The sequence below is a fragment of the Anolis sagrei genome, chromosome 7, assembly GCF_037176765.1.
Source record: "Anolis sagrei isolate rAnoSag1 chromosome 7, rAnoSag1.mat, whole genome shotgun sequence".
Classification (NCBI taxonomy): Eukaryota; Metazoa; Chordata; class Lepidosauria; order Squamata; family Dactyloidae; genus Anolis; species Anolis sagrei.
Window position 1 is genome coordinate 6,862,467 of NC_090027.1, and position 22,967 is coordinate 6,885,433.

General features: G+C 41.6%; 1 protein-coding gene across 2 annotated transcripts in view; it reads left to right on the forward strand.

Moving 5' to 3' along the window:
- Positions 1 to 22,967, forward strand: part of PPP2R2A (protein phosphatase 2 regulatory subunit Balpha) — a 75,111-nt gene that overhangs the window by 41,091 nt on the left and 11,053 nt on the right. For both annotated transcript variants that reach the window (XM_067470676.1, XM_060787259.2), the window contains exons 3-5: positions 13,522 to 13,619; positions 20,732 to 20,897; positions 22,502 to 22,614. In XM_067470676.1, coding sequence (XP_067326777.1) covers positions 13,522 to 13,619; positions 20,732 to 20,897; positions 22,502 to 22,614 — 377 coding nt within the window. The remainder of the gene's footprint in view (positions 1 to 13,521; positions 13,620 to 20,731; positions 20,898 to 22,501; positions 22,615 to 22,967) is intronic.

Consider the following 22,967-nt stretch of genomic DNA (forward strand, 5'->3'; position numbering starts at 1 on the left):
TAGCAGCATGACAAAGTACCCAAGAAATCAGGAGCAAAACCAAAGTCCCAAAGAGCTAGAAGCTTTCCCCAAAAGTCAAGGTAATTTCAGAGAAGTTAACAGGGTATAAGCAACATTGCACTGACAATGGACAGACTTCTATCAGATCTTTAAATATGTTTCTCCAACATGAAAGCAATACGTTGACCTCGAGTTTCACGTTTGTTGGCAAGGCGTGCACTTCGACGAACCCTTAATTGCGAACGGTCCTCCCTAATCAAGTCTCCATCTTCAAGGCCGGGTCCCTCATTATCCTGAGACTGGTCTCCCTGGGAACCGAGAGGCCCTGCACTCCCAGATGGGGCCGGCTTGTCCACCTGCAGTTGTGAAGTTTCACTATCTTTATCTAAAACAACATTCCTTCCCCTGGGGAACAGAAATGCTGTCTCTTCTTCAGAATCAACACTGCCTCAATAAGAGGAACAGGTTCAGAAAACTGTAACCCATCATCCTCCTTGTCCTGAGGAAACTCAGGCTCAGAAAGCTCAGGCTCAAAGTGAACCACAACAGTGTGTCTATCTATATATGTTGTGTGTCTATGGCATTGCATGTTTGCCATATTGTAATCCGCCCTGAGTCCCCTGCGAGGTGAGAAGGGTGGAATATAAATTTAAGTAAATAAATAAATACACTTCTTAAAGGACAGGTGGGTTGAGTGCTAGTTTGTGTGTTGCTTGTGATAGGTTTGTGACCATTGGTTTGACCTTTATCTTCCACAGTGTACTAGCTATGTCCGGAGGCAGCACTGCTGGAATCGTTCCAGGAGTTGAATGTGACGTCTGTAGACAGTCCATGTTTCGCAGGCATAGAGCAGGGTTGGGAGGACAATAGCTTTATAAACAAGCACCTTGGTCTCCCTACGGATGTCCGGGTCCTCAAACACTCTCTGCTTCATTCGGAAAAATGCTGCACTCACAGAGCTCAGGCGGTGTTGTATTTTGGTGTCGATGTTGACTTTGGTGGAGAGGGAAGACAGGCGGACAAACATCAGCGTGCTGGAAGAATCTCTTGGGAAGACAGGCGGCAAACGTCAGTGTGCTGGAAGACGCAAAGACCACCAGCATTGAGGCGATGTTCCTCTGCCATCAACTCCGCTGGACCGGCCACGTTGTCCAGATGCCCGATCACCGTCTCCCAAAGCAGTTGCTCTACTCCAAACTCAAGAACGGAAAACAGAATGTTGGTGGACAGGAAAAGAGATTGAAAGATGGGCTCAAAGCCAACCTCAAAAACTCTGGCATAGACACTGAGAACTGGGAAGCCCTGGCTCTTGAGTGCTCCAGCTGGAGGTCAGCTGTGACCAGCAGTGCTGCAGAATTTGATGAGGCACGAATGGAGGGTGAAAGAGAAACGTGCCAAGTGGAAGGTGCATCAAGCTAACCCCGACCGAGACCACCTTCCACCTGGAAACCAATGCCTTCACTGTGGGAGAAGATGCAGATCAAGACTAGGGCTCCACAGTCACTTACGAACCCACCGCCAGGACACTACACTTGGAGGACCATCATCCTCAGACTATGAGGGATCGCCTAAGTAAGTACTAGCTATGTGATGCAATAGGCAGCTATTCCTTGAGGATGGAGGTTTTGTGTGTGTGTTAGGAAAATGTGATCTGGCATGCAGTGTTGAACGGTGGATGTTGTGCATCACCAAGCCCTTGCTGGCAGACATAGAGGGCATTGACGTGTCCAGCAATTCCCTTTTTGCCTCTGACACTTGCTTATGACAGGGATTTCTTTGCAAGCCGCTGGACAGCAGTGAGAGAGGTTCTGTGCAGGTCGCAAAGGCCCCCACCTAGAGACGGAAGCAAAAAATAGCAGGGCACCAGAGGGGAGGGTGGAGAAGAGTGGCACGTTCTGTGGATTCTCCATTGCTCATTGCGGTACTAGAGGATGAAAATAGCCTCCCCTGTAATTATCCCTGAGATACCAGGTCCCAGTCCAAAGAAAGGATTCGCATTCATTTTGTTGGCTGGAAAGGGGGTTTAACACAGATGAAAATACACAAGCCAATCGGGGTGCTGCGGAAGATGAAATGCTTCCCTTGTCAGTTTTCAAATACAATTAAATCCACGCTGTCTAACACCAGTGCCTTGATGTCTGCCTGTTTCTTTGACCAAGGTATGGGAATGAACTATTTTTAACGGTGAGTTGTTTGTTTTCAAATGCTTGTCTAGTTGCTCTCATTGCTTAGTTATGCATAGATGCACAGAGTCGCTTGATACTTTGCCTTGTAATGATGAACCAAGTGTCTTTCCATTTAGCCTTGGACGTCATTGCTTTTTGCCCTTTGTGACAAACTGGATGGAGCCCAGTCCATAAAGGAAAAAGCAGGCTTTTTATTTGAAAACAGAAACTAGGTGTGTTAACTTTCAGTTCGTGGTAATGCAAGAAGTTTATTTATATTTGTTCTACAGCACTTGAGTGAACAGTAAATATAATATAGAGAACTGGAGAACTCTTTAACTGTGGGACATGTAAATGCTAATGTAGGGATGCTGCTTATTTATTTGTCGTGTCAGAACAACCAGTCAAATTATATTACATTTCTAACAGAACAAAGCAAACAAGCAGATTACAAAATTTGTGAGTATGAGAGTTGATTAAATGTCCTTTGACCAGTATCTGGCCACTTGGAGTGCTTCTGGTGTTGCTGCAAGAAGGTCCTCCCTTGTGCATGTGGCAGGGCTCAGGGTGCATTGCAGCAGGTGGTCAGTGGTTTGCTCCTCTCCACACTCGCATGTCGAGGATTCCACTTTGTAGCCCCATTTCTGAAGGTTGGCTCTGCATCTCGTGGTGCCAGAGCACAGTCTGTTCAGTGCCTTCCAGGTCGCCCAGTCCTCTGTGTGCCCAGGAGGGAGTCTCTCATTTGGTATCAGCCATTGGTTGAGGTTCTGGGTTTGAGCCTGCCACTTCTGGACTCTCGCTTGCTGAGGTGTTCCAGTGAGTGTCTCTGTAGATCTTAGAAAACTATTTCTAGATTTAAGTCGTTGACGTGCTGGCTGATACCCAAACAAGGAATGAGCTGGAGATGTCTCTCCCTTGGTCCTTTCACTATTGGCTGCTACTTCCCGGCGGATGTCAGGTGGTGCAATACCGGATAGACAGTGTAATTTTTCCAGTGGTGTAGGGCTCAGGCACCCCGTGATAATGCGGCATGTCTCATTAAGAACCACATCCACTGCTTTAGTGTGGTGAGATGTGTTCCACACTGGGCATGCATACTCAGCAGCAGAGTAGCACAGCGCAAGGGCAGATGTCTTCACTGTATCTGGTTGTGATCCCCAGGTTGTGCCAGTCAGCTTTCGTATGATATTGTTTCTAGCATCTAGGGATGCTGCTGATTTTATAGATGCAAATGGAAATTATAACTAATTATAATTCTTAAAACCTCTCATTTAACACATTCCAAAGGAGGCAGGGTAATGATGGGATGTAATTGGTTGTAAGTAGGCTGCAAGGCCCCATTTAGTTTATTGTTGATATAAAGGCTGTAATATGTGAATGGGGAAATTTAGCCCTCCAGGTATTTTAGGTCATAACTCTCATAATTCCTCACTATTGGCCATAATTAGAGGTTTGAAGAAGTTCAGGAGACTATTGCCTTGCTGATAACTTCAGGTCCCTCTAGGCTTTTCTGTTGATTGGTACCTGATCTCCTCTTCGTTTTTCAGTGATGATGTTAGTATTTTCTTCTACAATGTTATGTCCCAGAACTCCCTTCCTTTTGCAGTCTTGGAACCTTCTATTACAGTAAATTCATAGGCCTACTAGCTGTCCCCTGCCACGCGTTGCTGTGGCCCCATCTGGTTATCTGGAAAATAAAGTAATGAGAAAGTGTTGGTTTCTAATATATGTAATTTATTTATGCTTCTAAGTAAACAGTATGTCTTGTTGTTTCTTTGTCATTGTTGATGTTGTTTGCCTACTCTGGAACATGCAACATATCATTGTCCTTCTTTAGAGGTCCCTTTCAAATCTGTGATACTAAAGCTGTGTGTGTGTGAATCTCTCTCTCTCTCTCTCTCTCTCTCTCTCTCTCTCTATATATATATATATATATAAATGCTCTGTGCATAATGAGTTCCTTAAAAACAAAAGAACCAATGAACAAAATCACACCAAATTTGGCAACAAAACATCTCACAACACAAGGAGTGACCATCACTCAAAAAATTATGATTTTGTCATTTGGGAGTTGTAGTTGCTGGGATTTATAGTTCACCTACAATCAAAGAGCATTCTGAACTCCACCAACGATGGAATTGAATCAAACTTGGCACCCACGACCAACAGAAAATACTGGAAGGGTTTGGTAGGCATTGACCTTGAGTTTTGGAATTGTAGTTCACCAGCATCCAGAGAGCACTGTGGACTCAAACAATGATGGATCTGGACCAAACTTGGCACAAGCACTCAATACGCCCAAATGTGAACACTGGTGGAGTTTGGGGAAAAAAGACCTTGACATTTGGGAGTTGTAGTTGCTGGGATTTATAGTTCACCTACAATCACAGAACCCCACCAGTGATGGAATTGAACCAAACTTGGCACACAGTTCTCCCATGACCAACAGAAAATACTGGAAGGGATTGGTGGGCAGTGTCCTTTGGTTTTGGAGTTGTAGTTCACCTACATCCAGAGATCACTTTGGACTCAAACAATGATGGAACTGGACCAAATTCTACATGAATACTCAATGTGCCCCAATGTGAACATTGGTGGAGTTTGGGGAAAATAGATTCTTGACATTTGGGAGTTGTAGTTGCTGGGATTTATAGTTCACCTACAATCACAGAGCATTCTGCACCCCACCAACGATAGAATTGGGCCAAACCTCCCACACAGAACCCCCATGTGGGCCACAGCAATGCATGGCAGGGGATGGCTAGTAATACATATATCTATGGCTGGATGACTCTTTCAGGATGGCTTTGATTACGTTTCCTTGCCCTGCTGAAGGGAGTTGGACTGGATGACCTTCAGGCAGCATTTCTGTTGGTCATGGGAGTCCTCTGTGGGAAGTTTGGCCCAATGCTCTCATTGGTGTGGTTCAGAATGCTCTTTGGTTGTAGGTGAACTATAAATCCCAGTAATTACAACTCCCAAATGTCAAGGTCTTTTTTCCCCAAAGTGTTGGTTTCTAATATATGTAATTCCTTTATGCTTGTGAGTAAACAGTATTTCTTGTTGTTTCTTTGTTAGTGTTGATGTGGAGAGTGTCTGGTTTGCCTACTCTGGAATATACAACACATCATTGTCCTTCTTTAGGGGTCTCTTTCAAATCTATGATACTATATCTCTGTGTGTGAGAGAGAATCATATCTATCTATCTATATTTATGACTGGATGGCTCTTTGTCAGGAGGGCTCTGATTACATTTTCTTGCCCTGGTGAAGAGAGTTGGACTAGATGGCCTTAAGTATTTTCTGTTGGTCATGGGGGTTCTGTGTGGGAAGTTTGCCTCATTTCTGTCGTTTGTGGGTTTCAGAATGCTCTTTAATTGTAGTGAACTATAAATCCCAATAACTATAAATCCCAAATGTCAAGGACATTTGGGATATTTGGACATATGGAATATTTGTGTCAAGTTTGGTCCAAATCCATCATTGTTTGAGTCCATAGTTCTCTCTGGATGTAGGTGAACTACAACTCCCAAATTCAAGGTCAATGCCCACCAAACCCTTCCAGTGTGTTCTGTTGGTCATGGAAGTCCTGTATGCCATGTTTGGTTCAATTCCATCATTTGTGGAGTTCAGAATGCTGTTTGATTGTAGGTAAACTATAAATCCCAGAAACGACAATTCCCAGATGACAAAATCATTTTTTTTGAGTGGAGGACATACATTGGGTTGTTAGGTGTCTTGTGTTCCAATTTGGTGTCAATTCCCCCAGTGGTTTTTGAGTTCTGATGGTATCACAAACGAACATTTCATTTTTATTTATATAGATGTGTTCATGCATGGGCACTGGCTTTAAACCAGGTCAGTCTCATAACTTTGTCACTCATCTGAGAGATGGCTGTAGTCAGTTTCTTTGTCATTTCATAACATGTCATGCCATTCTGATTTTTCGTGATATTTATAATGTATTTCTCTTTTGTGGTGCTCTGCAATCTCTTGTTTCCCTGACTCATCTTTCTTTCAACTTGCTAGCACAAAGTATGCATCTCAGATTGAGTTGGCAGTTTAATTGTTGTCACAGCTTTCTTTTTCTGCCAATAACCTGCCTTTATCACGCCATATATCTGCATTACGGTGCAGTGCCAATTTTTGTCCTTTTACAATTGTAGGAGTTTGCTCCTCTCCCTCTCATGTTGGCTCTGTTTAGACACTTGAAAAGCTCTCTCTGAGTCTCCAGTTAGCAGGATTTCAAGCAGGATGGTAAAAGCATGCTGATTTGCGCCACCGTGTTAGTGATTGCTTCCTAATGCTCTACAATGCTCTGTTTTAATTTTGAGTGGATTATTATTATTATTATTATTATTATTATTATTATTATTATTATGCCCCCCCTGATGGCATAGCGGGTTAAACCACTGAGCTGCTGAATTTGCTGACCGAAAGGTTGGTGGTTCGAATCCGGGGGGCCGGGTTGAACTCCCAGTGTTAGGCCCAGCTTCTGCCAACAGAGCAGTTCAAAAACATGCAAAATGTGGGTAGATCAATAGGTACCTCTCCTGCGGGAAGTCAATGGTGCTCCATGCACTCATACTGGCCACATGACCTTGGAGGTGTCTTCGGACAATGTCGGCTCTTTGGCTTAGAAATGGAGATGAGCCACACACCCCCGCCCCCCAAGTCAGGCATGACTAGACTTAAAGTCAGGGGAAAACCTTTACTTTTACCTATTCTCCTCCTCCTCCTCCTCCTCATTATTATTATTATTATTATTTAAACCCCAGGTGTATTTATTCATTCAATTTTTGGTTTGTATTTATTTATGCATATCATAGAATCATAGAATGAAAGAGTTGGAAGAGACCTCATGGGCCATCCAGTCCAACCCATTCCTGCCAAGAAGCAGGAATATTGCATTCAAATCACCCCTGACAAATGGCCATCCAGCCTCTGTTTAAGAGCTTCCAAAGAAGGAGCCTCCACCACACTCCGGGGCAGAGAGTTCCACTGCTGAACGGCTTTCACAGTCAGGAAGTTCTTCCTCGTGTTCAGATGGAATCTCCTCTCTTGTAGTTTGAAGCCATTGTTCCTCGTCCTAGTCTCCATTCAATTTATTCAATTTCCTCCATAATCACAGAGATAACATGTGATTCTCCAGGTATTATTTAGACTGCATCTCCCATAATTCCTCACCATTGGTAATACATATTGGCTGGTGATGGAAATTTTAGTTCAGCAACATCTGAAGGCACACATGCCACACCTACTGCTTTGTTGAGTATTTCTTTCATTATATCACATAACTTATCATAGGACATGAAAGCCTAAAAATTAAAGTGATATCAAAATGATATCACAGTATAGTGAACTGGTTAATGGAAACACAGTGGATAACTGTAAAGAGGCCATCAATTTGTAATGATGCCACCAGTCTGTAAACGTTTGTAAAGGAGCCACCACTTTGTAAGGACTTACTAAATTGATAATATAACTAATAGCTTGTAATGTTGATTTGGTCTTTCTTGAATGTGTAGCGTGGCTTAACTTGGAAGAATTTGTAACAGATTTGGCTTTAGAAGAAACTCTAACAAGTTTATTGAAGTAGAGAAGAAGCTTGATGGTTTCGATGTTTCTTAACACTTAGAGGCACATATCTTCAGAGGTTACATTTATAACATTTTATGAAACAACTCTTAAGAGGACTATTCCTTTCACTAAACAGGTTTTGAACTTATTTTCCTTCAAAATGTGTTTCTTTCTTTGACAGATTACTTCAGGTACAAGCTTGTTCTTTCCTTATGTTATTTCTGTTGCAATAAAGATTCTTATTAGGGTTCTCTCGTCCTTTTGCTCATACACTGACTAATAATATAACTAAGTCAACTCAACCTATCTAAACGACACAGGCTAAAAGCCAAAACGTTACTGATTCTCAACACAGTAGAATCAGCCTTTCCCTGTAGTTCTTAGACTACAGACTACCTTACTGGTTCTCAACACACAACAGAACCAGCCTTCCCTGTAGTTCGCTGACTACAGACTAACCATTTTAAAATGGCTGTCCTGCCAAGTGGCAGTTGGCTCTGCCCCTTTTTCCATGGCAACCCAGCTCAAAGTGAGTTGAGCTGGCTACCATCTCTCCAGTTATGCTAATTTAAATACTTACCCTTTTAAACACCTATCTATAATTACACATAACTGCAGAGTAAAATTCACACTTCACAATAACCTTGGCAGGTTACAGTCTCTATGGCACAAATGAAGAACCCCTCTGAAAAACTCACCAAGAAAATCCTGTGATAGATTCATCTTAGGGCTGTCACAAATCAGAAAGAGTTGAAGACTCACATTAACAATAAACTTAGTGCAGCCTATAAGAGAAACATAGAGCTGAGTGGGAAAAGGGAAGAAAGAAAGACTTTCCTTGATCAGATCAAAAGGACATTTATGTCTAATACAGGCAGCCTCTGAATTACAAATATCTTACTTACTTATAGTTAAGAACAGGGTGAGACAACAGGAAGTGAGAGAAGTTTACCTCTATGAAGGGAAATTCACTCATGAAGGAGTTATCATGGAGAAAGGGGGTCTTCACTGAAGCTTCCTCACCAATCCTTGTTTCAAAATCCAAATCTCACAGGGACAGAATTTGAGAGCAAATCTTCTCAACAGGGGTACAGACGGGAAAACAAACAGCACAGGGGTGTTAACCCTTCCCTATGCTATTCAAAGCTAACAAATAGGTAGTTTTGGCTGGAAGTATAGTTAAAAATGCACTGGGATTGTGGCGCAGCTGGCTGAGTGTCAGCTGCATTAAGATCACTCTGACCAAAAAGGACATGAGTTCGAAGCCAGCCCCGGTTGGAGTGGGTTTCCAACCAATTGTGTGTAGCCTGTTGTCGACCTTTGCAACCCGAAAGACAGTTGCATCTGTCAAGTAGAAAAATAAGGTACCATCTTAAAGTGTTGGGAGGCTAAATTAACTGATTTATGAGGCCATAAAGAAGACTCCAGCAAAGCATTCCAGCGGGGAAGCATGCGGGGAATGCGGAAGTGCTTCATCAGCGTCGCAGATGGACAATGAAAACGACAGCTCCCCGACGGCCAGAAAAAAAGTTAAATAGCCTCTGTGTATGTCTGTATATGTTTGTATGTCAAAAATTGGCATTGAATGTTTGCCATATATGTGTACACTGTAATCCGCCCTAAGTCCCCTGCGGGGTGAGAAGGGCGGAATATAAGAGCTGTAAATAAATAATAAATAATACCTCTTCCATCTTACATACAAATTCAATTGAAGAACAAAATTACAGAACTCAAATTGTTCACAACTTGTGGGTTGCCTGTAATGAAAAATCTGTCAGTTTACTTTTTCTGTCATTCTAGATTTTTTTCCAGCTTTAAGAGAAAGTTGTATAACAGCAATTAGGCTCTTGATCTTGTCCTCCCTCCAGCAGCAATGCTTTCGTAATTTCCATCAAAAATGCTGCAGAAGAGGGTTGCTATTTTTATGCTCTTCATTATTTAATGTTATAGTTTTCCCCCTGCCCCTAATCTGTGGGTTTTTCTTTTGCGGATTTGATTATTTACAAATTGGTAGCTCAGTGGTTCTCATCCTGTAGGTCCCCAGGTGTTTTGGCCTACAACTCCCAGAAATCCCAACCAGTTACCAGCTGTTAGGATTTCTGGGGAGTTGAAGGCCAAAACATCTGGAGACCCACAGGCTGAGAACCACTGCTGTAGCTGCTGCTTAACTAGCATGACTCCTCTGCTACCCATCATTCTATGCCCTGTGAAAAGTACAAGTCCCTCACTCTTTTCCACCACAAAAATCCTGATCTTAAATCCCTTTCCCAACCATCCAACTCACCTCTCTCCTTCTGCTCCCAGATTCCAAGCCCCTTTCCCACTTGTTCATTTATTTTTGCAAAAAGGAGGCAGGAGCTATGATTCTCTCCTCCTAACTAAACATTTGACTCTGCATTTTACTTTATTTTTAAACTAGCCGTCCCCTGCCATGCGTTGCTGTGGCCCAGTCTGTTGATCTGGAAAATAAAGTAATGGGAAAGTGTTGGTTTCTAGTATATGTAATTTCTTGATGGTTGTGGATTAGCAGAATTTCTTGTTGTTTCTTTGTCAGTGTGGATGTAGAGATTGTCTGGTTTGCCTACTCTGGAACAGGCAACATATCATTGTCTTTCTTTAGGGATTCCTTTCAAATCTATGATACTATATCTGTGTGTGTGAATCATATATATCTATCTATATCTATGGCTGGGTGGCTCTTTGTCAGGAGGGCTTTGATGACGTTTTCTTGCCCTGGTGAAGGGATTTGGACTGGATGGCCTTAAGTATATTCTGTTGGTCATGGGGGTTCTGTGTGGGAAGTTTGGCCCAATTCCGTTGTTTGTAGGGTTCAGAATGCTCTTTGTAGGTAAATTGCAAATCCCAGTAAGTACAACTGCCAAATGTCAAGGTCTATTTCCCCAAACTTCATCTGTGTTCATATTTGGGCATATTGAGTATTCGTGCCAAGTTTGGTCCAGATCCGTCATTGTTTGAGTCCACAGTGCTCTCTGGATGTAGGTGCACTACAACTTCCAAACTCAAGGTCAATACCCACCAAACCTTTCTAGTGTTTTCTGTTGGTCATGGGAGTCCTGTGTGCCACCTTTGGTTCAGTTACATCATTGGTGGAGTCTTTGATTGTAGGTGAACTATAAATCCCAGTAACTACATCTCCCAAATGACAAAATCAAATTTTTTGAGTAATGGTCACTCCTTGGGTTAGTAGGTGTCTTGTGGCCAAATTTGGTGGCAATTCGCCCAGTGGTTTTTGAGTTATGTGAATTCCACAAAAGAACATTACATTTTTATTTATATAGATTGGACATCCTTACATTTTCCTCCTGGGCCCATTTTATTCCATGGTGTCTTTAGCTTTTCGTTTATTGCAGTGCTCAGTGATAACAAATCACTTCATTAGGCACAAATTGGTAGTGCCAGCAAAAATAAACTATGGGCAAGCTCTTCACTTTCCCTTCTTTAGTTCCAGTATTCTGCAACGTCCTGTAGGACCCTTGAGTCTGGGTAGTTAGTATGATTAGGGAGAGAAGGAGCATCTTGACTTTTTGTTCCTGGTAATCTGGCTGGCTCCAGAAAGTGGTTATAGCCCTCAAAATCAGAGATGCAATGTAAGTTGCTAGGGAATACTCAGCATTTTTGTTGGGATTTCACATTCCCTTCCTCTTCCATTGGTCACACACACTCACTGCCTCCAAAATTATTTTTTTTCTCTAGTATTTCTAATTTTCTAAATTTAAAGCAGTTCTCTGAGTTTCTTCCAGACAAGGGTCCCACAGAAATTTATATATCACTGAGTAGGGGGTGAGAACTGTTTTTCTATTTCCCAGACCCCTACATTTTAGGAGTTGTTCATGAGAGCCTGAAACTTGTCAGAAGTACTTGTTGAGTGCCATGGAAACATGTTGATGCTGAGTCTGGGATACCTTAGACCAAACTGAAATCAGGGTTGCAAGAGTCAAGGATAAAGCAGATGGGATTACCCCTTCCACTACCACCCTCCCATCGCACTGCTGAGTCTGCAATAGTATAAAGAAATCCCAAGTTAATTTATTTAAGAAGGAAAGCTCAACATTTTGCCATATCACTCAGGTACACACAGTTTATGTGTGGCTTTGTGCATACTGAAACATTAAAACATGTTTGACTCCTCCAAAAATCTAAAATCAAGAGCCTGGGAAAGTTTATTTTATTTATTTATTTACAGTTTTTATATTCCGCCCTTCTTGCCCTGAAGCGTATCTGTCCGAACGCATCTCCCTCTACGTCCCGCCTCGGAGTTTAAGATCTTCTGGGGAGGCCCTGCTCTCGGCCCCACCTCTTTCACAAGTGAGATTAGTGGGGGACGAGGAGCAGGACCTTCGTGGTGGTGGCCCCTCATCTGTGGAATTTACTCCCCGGGGAAATTAGGTCATCGACATCCCTCCTCTCTTTTAGAAGGAAACTAAAAACATGGATATGGGACCAGGCCTTTGGGTAATCTGGCAGATAGACAAAGGACAATGACGACTAGAATTGATAGGATTTGACAATGTGGAATGAACTTACGGATTCTGAGTTGGCGAATGCAGAGCATTAGATTGGTTTTATTGATTGTGATGTATAATTGATTGTTTTAATTGTTTTATAATTGCTGTTTATGTATGTTTTATCCTATTGTTTGTGTTGACATCGAATTGTGCCTTTTGTAAGCCGCCCTGTCCCCCCTCGGAGGTTGAGAAGGGCGGGGTAGAAGTTCGCTAAATAAATAAATAAATAAATAAATAAGGGGACTCAGGGTGGATCACAGAACTCATACACGGCAAACATTCAGTGCCGTTAAACAGACAGTACAGACAACAGAGGTATTATGTTGCCATTTTTCCCAGCTTTGGCATCCTGGAGGCTGTTCTCGATTCTGGCCACAGGAGGGTGCTCTTGCGCCACCCTCTATGATTAAGAGCTCTTGATCACACACTTCCTTCTTCCTTTGATCGCTGGCATTTTCTGGCATTTCCTTTATGGTGCTTTAAAATACCTCCCCGCTTAAGCGGTGCCTAATTTCTCTACTCACAGCTCGCAGCTGTTTTTGAACTGCTTAGCTGGGCAGTTAGCTAGGCTGAAGGTCAGGTGCTCACCCTGACTTCGAACTGCCAACCTTTTGATTGGTAAGCTCTATTGCTGATGGTGATTAACCAGTTGTGCTAAAGCTCGGCCCTAGTTCCTTTCTTTGGGGCACACTACCAAGAATCGTCCATCCATCATGGTCAGGCGTAATGGGGGAAATGGAGATTGGGGATGGGGGTAGTCTTCAAAAATATAATTTCCAAACTCTGGAAATGGCACAGTCCAAAGCATAGTTCACTGCTTCATTGAACTGAGAAACAGTACAGTCTTTTCACCTGAAAGTATAAAGCTAAAAAGGACTTTTATGAGTATACACAGAGCTAAGACATAAGAACTGGTGTATGAGACTGAATGTTGGTCTTGTTCTGGTGTATCAGCCTCAATTTACTGAGACCTTGTGCTGAATATTTTGGATCCACACAATCCCATTTCTTTTCCATTACAAAGTTTTCTAAACTTGACTGGTAAGAGGTTCTGGATTGAATGATAAACTGTGCAAACAATCCCTAGATTGTTTGCCCATGTTAAAAGAAGGGACCAAGCTGCAGTTAATGGGTTGCCTATGCACGAGTATGCTATTCCAGGATTCCCTGAAAGCAGTTTACTGTTGCAGATGAGACTCTTTATGTGCATCTTTCCTCCATATTAATGTCTGTTTCCTCTTTCTTATACAGCAGATATAATATCTACAGTAGAATTTAATCATTCTGGAGAATTGCTAGCTACAGGAGACAAAGGTGGTCGAGTTGTCATCTTTCAACAAGAGCAGGAGGTAAGTTTTGGATTGGCATTGATTACCCCCCTCCCCAATCTTTTATGTTGACTTGAGTAGGAATGGCATCCTTGCTTTAAAATTTTGCAGGTCACCAAAAATTAAAATGGTAGTCATATCGTTTTATGCTATATATTTTGTTAACATGTATATAACATTGGAATAACATCTGGACAGCAAGAGTCTCTTTGTATTGATGGCATGAGTTCCTACCAAGTTATGTAAATCATGCTTCTCAAATGAGGTGCCTTCCAGGTGTATGCAAAAATCTGTGTTTGCTTTTTGGATTTTTAAAAAGGCTTTCAAGCTCTTTGTGGATTAATTCGTAGATGCAGAATGGCTGAGGAGAGTTGAGTGTGGGGAATAAAACTATTGTACACTCAACTGGAGAATCTCAGGTCTTAGAGCCAATTTTGGGACTTCTGGTGCTCACAGTCTTTGAGGTTTCCTCTGAGGGCCCGGCTCTTCTGCAGGGGATTTATTTATTTATTTATCGTGTCAGGAGCAACCAGACAGTTGTATTACATTTTTAACAAAACAAACAACCAAACATACCACAAAGTTTGCAAGCTTGGTAGTTGATTAAATGTCCTTTGACCAGTATCTGGCCACTTGGAGTGCCTCTGGTGTTGCCGCAAGGAGGTCCTCCATTGTGCATGTAGCAGGACTCACGTTGCATTGCAACAGATGGTCAGTGGTTTGGGATCATTTGGTGATTTCCCAACATATTAACTCCCCCCGCCCTCCCAAATTCTAAATTGTTTAAATGCTTCTCCTTCTTGCTTAGCAATTGATTGATATCCCCAGCCTTACCATTCCTTCTGCACCATTCCTCCTAGAATGATCTCATATAAAGTTCAAGCCTAGATAGACCAGTAGCTTGATTATTATTATTATAACTTTATTTGTACCCAGCTAGCATCTCCCAAAGGACTCGATGCTGCTTACATAGGCCAAGTTCTCAAAACACCATACAACAATACAATACCTAAAGCAAATTAAAAACAGTTAAGCAGTATAACAACAAACATAAACAATACATCAAGACACTATAAAACTGGGCCGGGCCAGAGTAATGGGTACAAGATTAAAAGTGCTGATGTGGCAGGAGGTATGTAGGATTATAAAGTAAGTGCAATGTGCGGTGTGCAGCAATCTTAGTTCTACTAAAGTGCTTCTAGGACTTGGTATTGGAGATTCCTAATCTGAGAAGGCACATCAGAACAGCCAAGTCTTCAAGTTCTTTCTGAAGACTGCCAGTGTAGAGGCCTGTCTAAGATCTTTTGGGAGGGCGTTCCAGAGTTGGGGGGCCACCACAGAAAAGGCCCTGTCTCGAGTCCCCACCAAGCGCGCTTGTGACGCAGGCGGGATCACGAGCAGGGCCTCTCCAGATGACCGAAGTGAACGCGTGGGTTCGTAGACGGAGATGCGGTCACGCAGGTAGAATGGTCCCAAACTGTTCAGGGCTTTGTAGGTAAGCACCTGCACCTTAAATTGGGCTCGGAAAATAAACGGCAGCCAGTGGAGCTCCTTGAACAGGAGGGTTGACCTCTCTCTGTAATGAGCCCCGGTTAGCATCCTGGCTGCTGCCCGTTGGACCAGTTGGAATTTCCGAGCCGTTTTCAAGGGCAGCCCCACGTGGAGCGCATTGCAGTAATCCAATCTAGAGTTGACCAAGGCATGGACCACCCTGGCCAGATCAGCCTTCGCGAGGTACGGTCGCAGCTGGCGCACAAGTCTCAATTGTGCAAAAGCCCTCCTGGACACTGCTGACGCCTGAGCCTCAAGCGTGAGCGATGAATCCAAGAGGACTCCCAAACTGCGGACCTGTGGCTTCAGGGGGAGTGTAACCAATATTGGATATTGATCCAATATAAGACATACGTGATGTTCTTCTTAAAGACTTCTTCTAACCATTTCTCAAGAATTCACATAGAAATAACGTTCAGCTCATGGTTCTTTGGACCCAAGCCATTGTGAGTAGCATATTACAGTAATGCTTTCTCTCTGCCTGCCCCACCCAGTCTTAGACTTCAAAATAACATTTGCCTTTTGTTCTATTCATGTCTAAATATCTAGAACAGCCTATATTTCTGCCTGTAATAGATTTGCCCTACATAGATATTTTTTCTTGAAGCAAATAGAATTGATATACAAAAGGTGAGGAAGTACTGAAATTTATGAACACAGGAGATGTTTGTCATTGGTTGAATACTAACTGTTTGGCCTGTTTTCATTAAATAGCTTTGAAATGTTTGAATCTGCGCTCATAAGGGTGTCATTCAGAAGTCCAAAGAGTTTAGAGAGTAAATTCAGTATGGCATATGAGGGCGCAAAAGTTACTAGCTCTTCGATCAAACCCAATTTTACATATCATAGAATCCTAGAGTTGGAAGAGACCTCGTGGGCCATCCAGTCCAACCCCATTCTGCCAAGAAGCAAGAAAATTGCATTCAAATCACCCCTGACAGATGGCCATCCAGCCTCTGTTTAAAAGCTTCCAAAGAAGGAGCCTCCACTACACTCCGGGGCAGAGAGTTCCACTGCTGAACGGCTCTCACATTAATATCTTTCATTAATATCTTTCTCTAGTATTGTACACTTTTATTTGTAATTAATTGTTTCTCAATTCTGGTAAAAATATGTTTGTGTTAGAAGAAAACATTTGCGGTTCTTGGTAAACATGTTTCCGGTCAAACTTCAGTGTCTTGGGAGTAGATCTGCTAACAACCTGAATAGCCTTTAGCCGATGATGCTACTAATAATAATGTTGATTCCAGTTGACATTTTAGAGCAATGTTTTCCTGTAAGCAAGCACTTTAAGAAAGGGCTTCCATAACAATGCTCAATATTTTCATACAGTTCCTTCTATTCATCAGTCCACTTGCCACTGAATGTATTAATAATGTTGCTCCATCTAATGTCTCAAATAGGATTTGCAGTTATTAGTTTCTTCTAGCATTCCAGGTATGGCTGCAAAGGTTGGCTTTAACCTAAAATTTCCTTAATACCTTGAGGGCAGCCCTTGTCCCTTTGATGGAGGAATTCTTTGTAGTGAGTTCCCTGCTAGGTACAGAACACTTTCCTGATAGCAAAATTTCTTTTATCTGACAGGTCTGAGACTACAGTTTTGCTGTAGCTCACATTTACGAAAAGCTAATCTTTATTTATGTTGCTTATGTTTTTGGTTTTAATTAGCTGTAATATGTTGTCTGGGCTTGGCCTCATGTAAGCCGCCCCGAGTCCCCGTTGGGGAGATGGCGGGGTATAAATAAAGTTTATTATTATTTATTATTATTATCTAAGTGAATTATATTTTAGAGAGTATCATGCATGGATTGAGTTGACAGTGTGTTACGCAAGGGATCCATTCTGGGATCTTGCACATAATATGATTTTCATGTAAAATCTGGAACTCTTTTTTCAGAGAGAGTTTTCATTTTGTCTCCTTATTCTGCTGAGAGAAGAGGTATGGTTCAGTGCAGTTTTGGAAGATGATTGTGGGCAGCCTGGTTTGCTACCCTCACCTTCATACATGGAGGAGATCTTTGTTTATAAGTGAATCTATGTATTACGATCTCACATAATAATAATAATAATAATAATCATCATCATCATCATCATCATCTTTATTTATATCCCGCCACCATCTCCCCAATGGGGACTTGGAGCGGCTTACATGGGGCCAACATGTTACAGCAAAATAAAACCAGAACATAAACAACAAGCAACATCATCAAAATTACATCGAAAAAAAAGTATAAACACAGTAACAAAATAACATTCCAATAAACACAACCACGATAACAGTGGGCGGGCCACATGTACAGGATAAAATGATTAAAACTTCTAATGAGATAATGCATGTGTAATGTCTCTGTGTGTGTACACATGCAGTAGGTATACACATGCATTTTAGATAGGTAGGTGGATAGATATTAAATAAATCCTCTGCTCTCCTACAGCCTTCATGCCCATTTTTACCCTTTACTGCAAAAATTACTTTGATCTTTTAGTGCCACCTAGTGGAGAATCATCTATATAAACATCTGTCCTAACTTACCATATACCGTTCTATACTTATGTTTCAGCAAAAATTGCTCACAGGTGTTAACCAAAGATACTTGAAGATACAAAACAGAGGAATTGGTGATTGCCAATGAAAAGATTTCGTTTTATCCATTGGTAGAATCCAAGCAGCATAGCTGGAAACTGTGGTTTACAGAAGTGGCTGTAATCACTTATTATAGCTAATACCAATCATAGTTCAAGATGCAAATGCAGGATTTGCTGTAGTTTATTCTCAACATGGCACCTTAGTGGAACAGATTTTGCACTTAGTCTTTGTTAACTAAATTTCTGAGAGTTATTTCAGGAGAAGGATTTTGGGCAAAGTGTCCTGACTCACAAAGGCAGCTTTCAGCCACTTCTGGTGGCTGCTCTGAAAAAACAAGTCTTCCTCATTTTCCCCAAGAAATAGGACACAGACCTTGGTGGGTTGTACTCTGGCCAACCTTTAATCCATGGAAGCCATTTCTTGGTCCAAATGGGGTTTGCTGAACAGTCATTGCGAGGAGTGTAATTCAGTGGATTGCTGACAGAGAATGATTGACAAACACCCTATATCGCTATCACATCTCATTTGAAAAAAGGCAGAAAATTGGTATTATTTGAAAGTTTGCATTTTGAATAAATAACATTTATAACATGCACAGTTTGTGGGGTCTGATGAGTAATTGAAGATGGAGGAAAATATATAAGCTTCCTTGGGTAGCTTCCCTGGTTATTCCAAAGTGCCTTCAATGACTGAATGTAAGATACTCCCTGACCAAACTTTGCACACATTGACCTCAGAAGCACATTATTTTATGGTCCGTGCAATTAAATCCTTCCTTATCCCCGAATCCTCCTCCCCGATAATTTACATTGTCCTATCTCCCAGAGTTTTAAAATTTTACCTTTGAATTTGGCCCTGCCCAGTGAAAATCTTTTGTGTTTTAATAGTTGATTTTATATTGTTCTGTCATTTATTATATTGGTTTATCATTTTATGTATTTTATTTTCTGGTTTTGTTATGCTTTTGTGTTATATTGTGTGTATTGTACTGATGGGCGTGGCCTCTTGTAAGCCGCACCAAATCCCTCTGGGAGAGATGGAGCGGAGTGTAAAATTATTATTATTATTATTATTATTATTATTATTATTATTATTACTGGGGAGGGGATTCCACTGTGGAGGCACTTGCTTTTGAAATGCTGTTTCACTTGATGCTATTATTTATTATTTATTTATTATTTAGAACTTTTGCATCCCATTCTTCTCTACCTCCTTGAAGGGACTCAGAAGAGCTAACAGCAAAAATCCAATGCTATACAATACAATAAATAACATAATTAAACTTCATATTAAATAAGTTCTAAAAATGCTATCTCCTTGTCCTTATACTTTGAAACCTTTGTGAGGTCTATGCCTAGTAAACTTACCTACCTCACGCTAATGGCCTACATATGTTTTGCATTTCAGCTCCCATCACCACCAGCCAACATGACTAATGGCCAGGAATCCTGGGGGTTATAATCTTACACCTGAAGGGTGTAATGTTGAAGGATTAAATTTTGAGAGAGGGGGTGGATTGTATAAACACTGTATTCCGTGTATTGTCAAAGGCTTTCATGGCCGGAATCACTGGGTTGTTGTAGGTTTTTCCGGGCTATATGGCCATGTTCTGGAGGCAACTTTTCTCCTGAAGTTTCGCCTGCATCTATGGCAAGCATCCTCAGAGGTAGTGAGGTCTGTTGGAAGTAGGCAAAATGGGTTTATATATCTGTGGAATGACCAGGGTGAGACAAAGGACCTTTGTCTGCTGGAGCTAGGTGTGAATGTTTCAGCTGAAACATTCAAGGTGATCAGCTGAAACATTCACAGCTAGCCCCAGCAGACAAAAGTCCTTTGTCTCACCCTGGTCATTCCACAGATATATAAACCCATTTTTCCTACTTCCAAAAGACCTCACTACCTCTGAGGATGCTTGCCATAGATGCAGGCGAAACGTCAGGAGAAAAATTGCCTCCAGAACATGGCCATATAGCCTGGAAAAACCTACAACAACCCACTGTATTCCGTGTTAGCCCAGTGCCACCCCTCAGCACAGATCTAGCTCTGATGCTTTCTATCAGAGCATTTCTTAGATCACGAACCCTTCATGGAGTTCAGCAGACATGTTATTTCACTCGCCGCCAAGCTGTTGTCATGCCTGGGCTGGAATGCAGAGACAGTTTAGCCGTGCAAAGTAATGTAGAGCAGGTTGAACAGCAGGAAATGAATATGGTGCCTACATTGATAATGTGAGCAGGAGTCATGCCAACAGAATGTTAATTGCATTAAGCTAGAATGCAGCTGAGTATCGCCATGAACATCTCTCTCTTCTTTGAGGAGACATGTGAGGGTTTTTTATATATGAAATCAGCATCCTCTTGAAGGATTTCTGTCTTCAAAGTGAAATGTTGATGAAACCTAGAGTGTAAACATCAGTAAGCATGTGGCAAGATAGCTAGCTTTGGAGAACATCTTTAAAGGAAGAAGATCAGTGAAGCCTACACTTTATTATGTTTTCTTAATGATCGAAGTTGCTATAATTATTGTTTCCTGTTTCATAGCTATTATGTTGTAAACTAATGAATGGAAATTTGGTCAAAAAGAGCTGTATTTTATCAGCTAAGATTTCTTCAGCTAGACTGAGATGTTCCACCGCTCTGAAATCACTGTTTTATGAGATTACTTTAACTCTCCTAGATTCTCAAAATCCTTAACTATCTGATCCATACCAGCCTTATTCATATATATTTATAGCAATTAAGGTAGGCTTTTGTGGAAGGAACTGCTTAACTTTGTGGATGAAATATTTTTCATGATTTTTTTTGAATTTTTTAAATCTCTATGTTTTAATGACATTTGTTTTATTGATTTTATCACTGCAAGCCACCTTGCCTGCCATACTTTGGAGAAAGATTGGCTATACTGCCAAACTTAAACAAATATAAAAATGCAACTACTATATTCAGCTTTTACTGAAATCCTCACACCTTTATATTCTTCGTTTCATTTTGCCCAGAACAAAATACAGTCTCACAGCAGAGGAGAATATAATGTTTACAGTACCTTTCAAAGCCATGAACCAGAGTTTGACTACTTGAAAAGTTTAGAAATCGAAGAAAAGATCAACAAAATTAAGTGGTTGCCCCAGAAAAATGCTGCTCAGTTTTTATTGTCTACAAATGGTAAGAATGTGTTATTGAGAACTGATTGCTTGATATACTCGGTCTGTTTGTACAGATTATGTTGTTGTTGATGTCAATGCCTTGTTGCATCACGTTACTGTAGAATGAGGCACGGTTGGAGAATGTGTGACCTTCCTGAGGCCATTAGACTGCAGGTGCCATCATTGACCATGATGACTAAACCTGTTCAAAGTTCAAGTCCAACAGTTTTGGGAGGAGCACATGTTCTCCACTGCTGGTAGAATGGATATATTCTGAATACTCAAATCTGCAAAAGTCAAACCCCCAAATGTGAAAGGCCAAATAGACCTCACTTATGCTTTCCCAGATGTATCTCGTTGGTGTCCACCATAGGAAAGCCTTGTCCAGAATTACCCTTGTGTTTTTCTTCTCTTGTTTGTGATTCTACCACTCTCAGCAATGGTGCTGGTGAAATGGTGTTTGGATCTAGCAATAGCTGACATTTTTCAGAAATCTGAGTATAGACTCTATGACCTATTTTGAGGGTTTCTTTGCCTCTGTTTATATCAGTGGTTCCCAACCATTTTTTGACCAGGGATTAGTACCAAAAGAGTTACAAATCCGTTTTTGGTCATTTTTAGATTGCGTTTGGTTATTTGGGGTGCTGATTCAGAAAATTGCATTGGATAGACCATGCCAACTTTAGTTTCTGATACAGAACATATGCCATCCAGTAGATGTCATCTGCTTGCCCACAGAAAACCATATTTAATAATCTAGATCTGATGCGGTCTATCCAATACAATTTTCTGAAGCAGCACCCCAAATGACGCCAAAAACAGGCCTAAAAGACACCAAGGCCACCCCCATGGAACGGCTCCACTCAGGGGGAGTGAGGATAAGGAGAAACAGCAGTCAGGAGGCTTGTTGTCGTGCCTTTCGTGGGTAGCCAGCCTCCCGATATCCTCATTTCCTCGGCCCTTTAAGGCAGTGGTTCTCAACGTGGGGTCCCCAGATGTTTTTGGCCTACAACTCCCAGAAATCCCAGCCAGTTTACCTGCTGTTAGGATTTCTGGGAGTTGAAGGCCAAAAACATCTGAAGACCCCAGGTTGAGAACCACTGCTTTAAGGGTTTCACAAGACCAGTTGCTCTTGTGGCAACAATGTAATAACAATGACGCCATGGACCATACTTTAGTTCTTGGGGACTATTGGTGGTCCACGGACCACAGATTAGGAACCACTGGTTTATATTGTGCCATCGATGATTAGAATAGGGTTCAACACATCCTGCAGTCCACTGAAGCATAACTTTTCAGGCTCTAAAATACTAAAAAGCACTTTGCTACATATTATCACAGCAAACCCTGTTTTTATTAGAGTATTCAAAGCCTGCAGATGTATGAAAAAACAAGTATTGTGTGAACTGTGGGCCGTCGTCATATGGGTACTGCTCCAATAACAGTAACAATGCCACCTCAGTCTATCTGATATAAAGTATCAAGATCATTGTAAAATCATGTTATCCAGCTGGAGTGTTTAAACAAAGGTAGCAATCCTTCCCTTTTGTGTATAACCTGTTTTATTGCTGAGATCTGGAGTATTCTTAGCTGTTTGCATTGTGCCTTGCAAATGTGTTTCAGACAAAACAATAAAACTTTGGAAAATTAGTGAAAGAGATAAAAGGCCAGAAGGCTATAACTTGAAGGAAGAAGATGGCCGGTATAGGGACCCCACGACAGTCACAACATTACGGGTGAGTAGAGTCTTCTGATGATCTCATTGCCTTCATAGAATCCAGCTGTAGGACTGCCAAAAATTCAGTGACGAGGGTGCAGCAGGATGGTTTTTATATTGGTCAAGTCACTCCAAGCATTGTGTGTGTATGCCTTTAAGTCACCTGTCAATATATGGTGACTCTGAATTTCATTGGAGTTTTCTTAGGCAAGGAATACTTGGAGATGGTTTGCCGGATTATCTCTGAAGCCTAAGTGGAACCAGGGTTTGGCATTAGCCAGCTACTTGGAAAGTGAGCTTATGTTCCAAGTCTTATACTGATCATGGTTTGCCATATGTCTGAAAGGATGGCATGATAAAGGTGTATAAAAT